Raw genomic sequence first — 9,889 nt, forward strand, 5'->3', positions numbered from 1 at the left:
AACCTCTCCCATTTTCCAGATGGAGAAACGGGGTGTGTTCAGACAGCACGCGGTTGACAGCAAAGTTCGGTTCAGACCGCGCTGACCTCGGTCTGGCTGTCCTGGCCCGGCACGGGTTCGCGGCGCCCCCTGGAGGTCGAGGGAAACACACAGCAGAATCAAATAAAACCAATCATTTGATCACAGCAGTAGGGTTCCGGGAGAGCCACCCGGCTCCGTGGACTCCCCACTTTACTGTCCTTGGGGAGCCCCAGCTGTGACAGGGGACAGGAACGTGGCCTGGGGGTGGAGACACAGATCCTACTGAGGGATTTCAGGAGAGCAGAGCGCGGCTCTGGGCCAAACGACCAGGCCGGCTCAATCCCAAAGGTTTTCTTTGGGAGATGAGGCCCTGCCTTTGAATGAACCATAGGATTTTTTTTCTTGTATAATTTCTAATTTCCCTAATCAAAAGAATGCAATCAACAGAATCTAAAATGATTACTATCCATTGTGTGCCTCTGAGAAACTGTCAATTTTAAAGTGACCTAAATACTTTGGGGGGTTTTGTTTTTGTTTTTTGAGTTAGGGTCTCACTATGTAGCCCAGACTAGCCTCGAACTCACAGTGATCCTCCTTCCTCAGCCTCTCTAGCTGTAGGAAGTGCCACTAAGCCCGGTGACTGGGTCTAAATCTTTGTAATTTCTCTAGGCACATCTTTGAATCAGTGTGCCCTGATATACGGGGTAAGTTAACTTCTTATGGTTCTCTAGTAATGAGAATTACATTCACTGGCCAGATTCCTTTATAAATAAATGCCTCTAGCTTCTCAGGTTGTCTACCTTGAGACCATACTTTAATATAGATATTTAAGTAAATCATGCTGTAGGGGAGGGAGATAACTTGACAGCTGAATGCACTGTATGAATATTCCACCTCAGGCATGGTGGCGCATGCCTGTCATCCCGGCGGTTTCGAAGGCTGAGGCAGGAGGATCGCTGTGAATTCAAGGCCAGCCCAGGCTATGCAGTAAGTTCAAGGCCAGGCTGGAATGCACAGCGAGACCTTGTCTCAAAAAATAAAAATTATAGGAAGCAGTTAAGGGGACCTTGAGAACAGCATAGTCCCGCATACAGTAATATGCATGTACCTGTCAGTTATCTGTAGTCCCGCATACAGTAATATGCATGTACCTGTCCCGCATACAGTAATATCCCATGTACCTGTCAGTTATTTTGACAAGATTAGCATTAAAAACACAAGCAAATATACATAGGACCCTCCAACTTCATACAGAGGATGAGGGGGCGGGAGGCACGGGAGAGGAAGGGAGAGGAGGGGGAGCAGGAGACCATCCCCGCGCAACCACGCTCGCGGAAACTAGGGAACCTTCACGTGGAACGCCGAATCCCCCGCGCGAATTTTGAAGCCGAAGGGGCGGGGCTCGGGGCGGGGCTAACGTCCAAAGTTATTGGCCGCATTCTCTTAGATACCCGCCCCAGAACTCCCCAGCTACAGGCAGGTCATTCCTCCGGACTTAATGCTCATTGGCTAATTCTGGAGAGAGCTTTGGATCCAGAGAAGTCTCATTGGCTGCACTCCATGTTCCTCTCCTTGGGGGCGGGACGCGAGAAGATAAGACCAGCTGGAGGGAGTCCGTTTAGGGTGGTGTTCCCAAGTGTCCTTAAATCAGGAGTAGCACACAGGGCCAGGGGCTTAGTTCTGGGACGGACGTAAGGGCGCACGGGGCTTCACCCAGCGGTCCTCACTCTAGCGCGCCCCCACTTCCCCGCGCTGAATCCCCTAGCGAGGCGCGCGCGGCGCGTGCGTGACGTCATAGCGAGGCGCCGCGCGCGTCCGGAGGGAGCCGTGACCTCCCCGGCGAGGGGACCCGCGAGGCGATGCTGCAGTTAGTCCGGGCCGGAGCGCGGGCCTGGCTTCGGGCCTCGGGCTGCAGGGTGAGGCCGAGCGCCGCGGACAGGGTCAGAGGACAAAGGGTTTCGCCCTCGGGGTCGTATCTCACGCTCGGCCTCCGCTTGCAGGGCCTGAGCTCGCTGGCGGAGGAGGCAGTGAGGCCGGTGAAGGAGCCGGAGCCGGAGCGCAGCGCGGGTGAGCAGCCCACCGGGGGCGCCTAGCGGGGGAGTGACCCCTGACCCCTGACCCCTGACCCCGCCGTTGCTGCAGGTGTCCAGGAGCCTGTGCTACGCCGCTGCGAACTCCCGCTCCCCGCGCACCGGCGCCCGGTGCAGGCCTGGGTCGAGTCCCTGCGGGGCTACGAGCAGGCGCGCGTGGGCCTGGCCGAGCTGCACCCTGACGTCTTCGCCACGGAGCCCCGGTGAGCGCGGCTGTGACGGCCGCTGGGCAGGAAGGGCAGCACGACTTCGGGAAGCGGCGTGCGCCTGCCCGTGCGCCTCAGGGTGTCCCCCTGCCAAAGGGGACGATGGAGCCGGGGTGGCGGCGCACGCCTGTCACCCCAGCACGCGGGAGGCTGAGGCAGGAGGATCGCCGCAAATTGAAGTCCAGCCTGGGCTACAAAGTGAGCTCAAGGCCAGCCTGAACTGCAGAGCGAGACCCTGTCTCAAAAAGACCAAAAAAAAAAACCTGAAAGAAACACGTGAGGCTAATTTCAATCATGTGTTTAACCTGGTATATATGGAAGTTTTGTCACCATATTTTAGCCATTCAGTGGCGAGATGTGGCTGCAGTCTACCGTGCAGAATAGTAGAGGGCTGGAGAGGCAGTTCACACGGGAGTCCGTAATGGTAGGAAGGAAGCAGCGTCCTGTGCGAGGAGGGAGGGGTGGCTTTCCCTTCAGCAAGGGGACTCTTCTCAGAGGGGTTTGTGTGGCTGAGAATGAACTGGCCAGGACAAGATTGAAGGAGCAGGAAGGGAATCGCAAGTGCAAAGGCCCTGGGGCTGGGCTGCATCTTGTGAGAGGTCGGCTTGGCTGGAGGAGATGGTAGCGGAGGTTGGAAAAGAGCATATTACATAGAGCTCCAGAGGTTGGGGGCGGGGCCTGGATTTTCCTTCAGTGGGTGAGGAGCTGCATGAGGGTTTTGTTTTCGTTTTTTGGTACTGGGGTTGAACCCTGAGCCTTTGCACTGGGCTATACTCCCACCCTCTTTTTTTAATCTTTTATTTCGAGGCAAAATAGCAATAAGTTGCTCAGGCGGGACTCCCAATTTGTGATCCTCCTGCCTCAGCCTGGCAGAGTGCTGCGATTGTAGGCGTGGGCCTCTGTGCCTGGCTGTGTGGGAGGGTGTGAAGTGGAGGTGGCTTCTCACATCTCCCCGCTCCGCCCCAGGCTGGACATCCTGCACCAGGTGGCCATCTGGCAGAAGAACTTCAAGAGAATCGTGAGTGTGGGCAGAGGCGGGGGTGGGGGGGGTGTTTGCCTGTGGGGCTCAGGGGCCGGAGGCTGAGGAAGCCGCAGCGGTTTCTCTCTGGAGTGCTTGGCCTGGCCTCCTCTCCTCCTCCTCCGTCTGGATCCGTGCGTGGATGGGTCAGTTTCAGGCATCTCCTGAGCACCCACCACTGAGCTCTGTGCTTGGGGAGGACTGGACGTCGGCAGGACGGGCGTGGGGCCTGACCTCCTGGAGTTCACGATGGGGTGGTAGAGGAGACGCGAATCAGGCAGCCGCGGCTGTGAACGTGCAGTGACGGGCAGCTGTCCTAGAGAGACGATTGACCCCGAGCCTCGTGTAGGAGCCGCGCGGATTAGTGGGGCTTGGGTGGCAACAATGGGAACAGCACGTGATATTCAAAAGCCCTGTGGCCCGGACCAGAAGGAGCCCCCTGTGCCACAGAAGTCAGTGGGAGCCATCATGAGAACTTTGGAATTTATGCTGGGAACACGAAAGAATCCATGATTAGGCTGGGGGCAGTGCACACCTCCAATTCTAGCACTTTGGGAGGCTGAGGCAGGAGAATTGCGAATTGGACCCCAGCCTGGGCAACTTAGTGATACGTTATCTCAATAAAAGGGCTGGAGTGTCGCTCAGTGTGAAGACCCTGAGTGCCACCAAAACCAGCATCCATTTTCCAAGTCCCTGCCTTTGAGCCCCCACCACAGAAGTCTAGAGAGTCTGCTCCCTGCTGTCCCAGCCCCGGCCCCCGTGGCCCTGGCGGTGAAGCCACCAGCCTGGTCTTCCCAGCCTCGCCGTCCCTGTGGCCCCAGTGGCCACGGTGCCATCGCCTCCTGCGCCTGAGCCTCCCCTTGCCCACAGAGCCACGCGAAGACCAAGACCAGGGCTGAGGTGCGGGGCGGCGGCCGGAAGCCCTGGCAGCAGAAAGGCAGCGGGCGGGCGCGGCACGGCAGCATCCGCTCCCCGATCTGGCGTGGCGGTGAGTGGGGGCGGCGGGGGGCTCACCGCCGGGTGTTCCTTGTTTCTGCACACATCTGGCCTGCTGTGTGGGAGACAGGGTTTTGGGTGCCACCTCGATGCCCTCTGCGAGCCGTCGAGCCCTGTCTGTCTGGCCTGGCCACAAGCACACTCCAAACTGCTAAGTCCACAGCAGCTTGTGCCCAGTGCCCCCTGCCCCCGCCCTGGAAGCCTTGACCTCCCCTGCAGCCTTAACCACGTAGGCTTAGGGCGCACACCTGTCAACCCAGCTGTTTAGGAGGCTGAGGCGGGAGGATCGCAAGTTCAAGCCCAGCCTGAACAATTTAGTGACTTAAGGAGACCCTGTCTCAAAATAAAGTTTTAAAAACAGGCTGGGGATGGAGCTGAGTGTGAAGGCCCTGGGTTCCGTCCCCAGGACCTGGTATCGTGCGGGTTAGGAGCTGTCGGATCTCGGAGTTAACAGCTGGGGAAACAGACCTAGAGAGGGCAAGGCAGGGCCCCCAGCTTGTGCCCTAGCCAGCCTCCTTTCTCTGCCTCCCTGACGTCCTGCTCCCCAGCTTGTTAGCGGTCACTGAGGCACGGTCCTCCCCTGCCGCGACCCGCACGCCTCACCGCCTCTGTGCCCGCAGGGGGCATCGCACACGGCCCCCGGGGCCCCACGAGCTACTACTACATGCTGCCCATGAAGGTGCGCGTGCTGGGGCTCAAGGTGGCGCTGACGGTGAAGCTGGCGCAGGTAAGGTGCCGTCTCGGCCCAGGTCCCGGGAGGCTGCGGGGGGCATCGCCGGGGCTCAGGGCTCGTGTCCCCAGGACGACCTGCACATCGTAGACTCCCTGGAGATGCCCACCGCAGACCCCCAGTACCTGACAGAGCTGGCCCGCTACCGCCGCTGGGGCGACTCCGTGCTGCTCGTGGACCTGTGAGTGCCGGGGAGGGGCGGGGCGGGGGTCACGCGCGGCTCCGCGGGGCTCACACTCCTGTGGCACAGGACACACGAGGAGATGCCGCAGAACGTCGTGGAAGCCGCCAGCAGGCTCAAGACCATCAACCTGATCCCAGCCGTGGGTGAGCAGAGGGCCCGGCTCACGCCAGAGTGAACGCGTGTGGGCCCAGCTGGCGGAACCCGGCTGGCCGGAGGCCTGCGTTTGAGCCCAGCTTGGCGCACAGCTATAATCCCAACACTCGGGAGGCTGAGGCAGAAGGATCCCCAAGTTTGAGCCCAGCCTGGGCCAACATAGCAAAGTCCAGTCTCAACACCCCTGTGTCTGTCGCTTGTCCTGAATGGCCTTGAGCAGTGAAAGGCCAGGTTGCATGACCAGACCCTGTGCCTTCCCTAACGGTGCTTTTCTCAAAAGCAGCGTGCTCTGCCTCTCGAAGTCCGTTCCCGCTGCAGCCACCAGAGGGCGCCTTGAGCACCCGAGTCAGCCTGGCCTTGCTCCTGCCTCCCACCTTCCTCCAGGGCTCTGCCCCTGCCTGTCCCCTCCTCTTCCCCTCCCACAGTACTTATTCGCGTGTTGCGGGTCTTCCCCACTGCGATGTGAGGTAGGAGTCCTAGCCAAGTGCAGGGCAGAACCCACAGAGCTGAGGGCAGCCTCTTGGAAGGCTCTTTTGTTTTTTGAGACAGGGTGTCACTATGTAGCTCAGCTCAGCGATCCTCCTGCCTCAGCCTCCCAAGAGTGCTGGGGTAAGAGGTGTGGGCCACCACACCCGGCTGGCCAGGCTCTTAGGGGCAGCAGAGGCGGGGTTGAAGCCAGGCTGCTGGGTCACCACTGGTACCAGATCTTGGGGTCCCCTGAGGGGAACCAGCTCCAAATGTGGCAGGGCGGGACAGGCTGACCCCAAGCCTGCCCCCCAGGCCTGAACGTGCACAGCATGCTCAAGCACCACGGCCTGGTCCTCACGCTGCCCACCGTCGCCTTCCTGGAGAAGAAGCTGCTCTGGCAGGACTCGCGCTACACGCCGCTCTACCCCTTCCGCCTGCCCTACCGCGACATCCCCTGACCTGCGGCGCAGACTTCAGCCCGGATGAGATCCCGACCTGGCTCTCCCTGGTTGTGTTTAAAATAAAGTTTATTTTAATTAATTACATGTATTTGTGTATTTTGAGACAGGGTCTCAATGTGTGGCTCAGGCTGGCCTTGAACTGACTTTATAGCCCAGGCTGGTGACCCTCCTGCTTCAGCCTCCCAAGTGGTAGGATTACAGGCCTGTGCTACTGTGCCTGGCTAAAACCAAATCTGGTTTCACACAAGAGTAGGAACACAAGTTGGCATGGTGGCGCCTGCCTGTGATCCCAGCCCTGGGGAGGCTGAGGCGGAAGACTGTCATGAGTTCAGGGCCAGCCTGAAGCTTGCAGAGGCATGGGGTCTCCTAGCACCTTCATGGTGCCCTCTTGTCCCTGACAGGCTTGTGGGCCTGCTTGTCACAGCCGTCGGCCTTGAAGCTCAGGCTCAATTCCACAAGTAGATGCGACTGACAGGCCCGCGGGTTCATCACAACTGCTCCAAGCAGAGGTCAGAAAGCCAGGGCTCTGCAGTCGCGTGAGTGGGCGAATCACCGCTGTAAGGCGCAACGCCAGCGGCCCAGTTGTTTGCAGTAATAGTAGGGACAACCCGGGCCTTCATGCATGCTAGGCAGATACTACCATTGAGCTGCACGCTGAGACACCAAATTCCCAATTTTTCGTGGGGGTTGAACCCAGGGCCTCACATGGAGCTATATTCCCAGCCATTTTTATTCTGAGACAGGGTCTCCTTGGTTAGTTGCCCAGGCTGGGCTCTGATTTGCAGTCTTCCTGCCTCAGCCTCTCAGAGCGCTGGGATTGTAGGTATGTGCCACCATGCCCGCTAAAACCCCAGCTCGTGTTCTTTCCCTGCTGAGTTATTTTTGGCAGTCCTGGGAATTTAACCCAGGACTGTTTGCACTGAGCTGTGTCCCTAAACCTGTTTGTTTCGTTTGATTGAGACAAGGTCTCACTAGATGGCTCAAGCAGGACTTGAATGTTTTGGTTTCTTTAAACAGGGCCTCCCTGTGCAGTCCAGGATGGCCTTGAACTTGGTAGCTTGGGCTGGCCTTGAACTCATGGCGATCCTCCTGCCTCAGCCTCTGAAGCATTGGGATTACAGGTCTGCACCACCATGCCTGGCTTGAATTAATGTTTTAAATAGTGTTCCTGCACCGGACATGGTGGCACATGCCTGTGATCCCAGCACTGAGGAGGTTGAGGCAGGAGGAGCACCAAGAGTTTGAGGCTGGCCTGGGATACATAGTGGGACCCTGTCTCAAAAAATGGATCAACCATCAGTGTTGGGAGGTCAGCTGAGGCTTCTTAGGCAAGCTGTTATCTGCGGGGCTGTTGTGCCTCTGGATGGCCCTGTGGGAGGACACTGAGACCCAGGCAGAGCCCCTGTTGTCCCGAGAGTACTCAGCCTCTGTCACCCGGACAGCTGCAGCTGGATGCAGGCATGTGCTTCTGCCTGCATCACATCAGAACTTCACACACCTGTAATGCCAGCACTAGGGAGGCTGAGGAAGGAGGATCGCTGCAAGTTGGAGGCCAGCTTGGATTACAGAGTGAGACTCTCTCAAGAAACCAAAACCAAACAAATGAAAACTTTGAGGGAACGAAGGGCAGCAGAGAAGTTGTCAGAACCTGTCACACACAATGGAAGCTCTCAGATGCAGTGTGGAGAAGGCTATGACACATCTCCTTTTGACTCACTGGGAATTGGCTACATGCACTAGTGTGCGCCTGGAGTCCTGGCTACTCGTGAGGCTGAGGCAGGAGGGTTGCTTGAGCCCAGGAGTTTAGGGCCAGCCTGGGCATCACAGGGAGAGTATTTCAAAATAATAATCTGGGCATGGTGGCACATACCTGTCATCCAGCCCTTGGGAGGCTGAGGCAGGAGGATCACAAGTTCAAGCCCAGCCTGAGCAATTTGGTGACTTAGTAAGATACCAACTCATAAAAATAAAAGCAATAAAAAGCTGAGGATAAGCTGGGCATGGTGGTGCACGCCTGTAATCCCAGCACTCGGGAGGCTGAGGCAGGAGGATCATTGTGAGTTTGAGACTGGCCTGGGCTACAAAGTGAGCTCAAGGCCAGCCTGAACTGCATAGCAAGACCCTGTCTCAAAAAGACCAAAAAAAAATTTAAATTTTTTTTTTAAAAGATGGGGATGTAGCTGAGTGCAGAGGTACTGGGTTCAAACCCTAGTACTCCCTGGCCCCTCAGTATTTGCATAGAAGCCATGCACAACCTTTCATAGATTTTCAGTTGTCTGTAGATGGCTTATCATAGCTCATACAATGCAAATACCATGAGAGTCATTGCTGTCCCGTGTTCACGGAGTAATGACCAGGAAAAGTGTCTGCGTGCTCAGTCGGGACCACAGACTCCTCGAGATCAGTGGAGAAACAGCTGACTGAAAACAAACCCAATTTTTAAAAAAATATTTTCTGTCCGCAGTTGGTTAACACAGAGCCTGTCAGGGCTGGACACTGCTGCAGGAGCGACTGGGTCCTCACCCTTCTGAACTGGAAATCAGAAGCCTTTCCGCAAGTAACGCGTTTCTGAGCTTATGGGGTGAGAATGTTAGGACGAGTGACCGGGAGACCCGGGCGTGGTCCAGGATAGAGCAGGATGGCCGGGTGGTTCAGGAAAGCTTTTAGCTTGGGACAGGAGGGGAGGAGCAGACACAGCCTGGCATAGTAGCGCACACCTGTCATCCCAGCACTTGGGAGGCCGAGGCGGGAGGATCGCTGTGAGTGGGCAACCAGTTGGGCTACATAGTGAGACCTTGTTCTCAGAGAAAATAAATGAATAAGAAGAAAGGAAGGAGAAGCGGGCCATGCTGGGAATGAGGGGAAAGCTCCTGGGGCTGAGGAACAGCAGTGGCCGCACCGGAGCTCAGAGTCTGACGGTCCACGGTGGGCTCTGAGCGCTTATGGCTCCGCAGGCTCTGGGCCGCCTGTGCCCCTCCCCAGCCTGTGGGAGACTGCCTGGGCACTCGGAGGAAGCCAGGCCCCTCTCGGAGGCCACAGGGAGGGCTGGGCATCTGCTTCCGCTTTCCTCAGGAAGACGCAGGGAAAGAGGCTACACGGAGCCGTCACTCCCATGGGATCTTCCGACAGAGAAGCCGCCCTGAGCTCTGCTCCGCCCCCATGCCCAGCACCGGGAGAATCCAGGGTCTCTGCCCAGGCCCCACCATGGCTCTCTGGGCTGCTGGCTGCAACTCCTCCTGCAGCCGTAGGCCGGCGCCTGTGAGCACCTGAGTCCCCCTCTGCTCAGAACCTTTTATGGCTCTCATGGCCCAAATGACAAGCTGCCCTCACGCCTCCCCTCTGTCCATTTCTCTACACCACTTACCTGGCTGCAGCCACAAGGGCCTTCTGGCCATTCCTTGCATGGCTCCTGCCACCGGGCCTTTGCACCTGTCATGCCAGCTGCTTGGTGTGCTCCTCTCCAGGACATTTGTATCACCTGCACTTTGATGCTTTCTGGTCTTGCTCATTGCTTTTTCTTTTCTTTTTGTTTTGATTTTTTGAGACAGGGTCCCACTATGTA

At 57.5% G+C, this 9,889-nt stretch overlaps 1 protein-coding gene across 1 annotated transcript; it reads left to right on the top strand.

The window, feature by feature from the left end:
* The first annotated feature begins 1,613 nt into the window (after positions 1-1,613).
* Mrpl4 (mitochondrial ribosomal protein L4) lies at positions 1,614-6,409 on the top strand. The gene is made up of 9 exons (XM_005405585.2): positions 1,614-1,937; positions 2,022-2,088; positions 2,164-2,314; positions 3,284-3,335; positions 4,206-4,323; positions 4,952-5,058; positions 5,133-5,242; positions 5,312-5,388; positions 6,179-6,409. Exons 1-9 carry the CDS (start codon positions 1,881-1,883, stop codon positions 6,322-6,324), a joined length of 885 nt encoding a protein of 294 aa, XP_005405642.1. The 5' UTR covers positions 1,614-1,880; the 3' UTR covers positions 6,325-6,409.
* The last annotated feature ends 3,480 nt before the right edge of the window (positions 6,410-9,889 follow it).

The sequence above is a fragment of the Chinchilla lanigera genome, unplaced genomic scaffold, assembly GCF_000276665.1.
Source record: "Chinchilla lanigera isolate Chin_1 unplaced genomic scaffold, ChiLan1.0 scaffold00094, whole genome shotgun sequence".
Taxonomy (NCBI): domain Eukaryota; kingdom Metazoa; phylum Chordata; class Mammalia; order Rodentia; family Chinchillidae; genus Chinchilla; species Chinchilla lanigera.

Coding starts and splice junctions, on each gene's coding strand:
- Mrpl4 (XM_005405585.2), top strand. CDS start 1,881: ATGCTGCAGTTAGTCCGGGCCGGAGCGCGGGCCTGGCTTCGGGCCTCG. Junction 2,315..3,283: donor GTCTTCGCCACGGAGCCCCG/GTGAGCGCGGCT, acceptor GCTCCGCCCCAG/GCTGGACATCCTGCACCAGG. Junction 5,389..6,178: donor CAACCTGATCCCAGCCGTGG/GTGAGCAGAGGG, acceptor CCTGCCCCCCAG/GCCTGAACGTGCACAGCATG.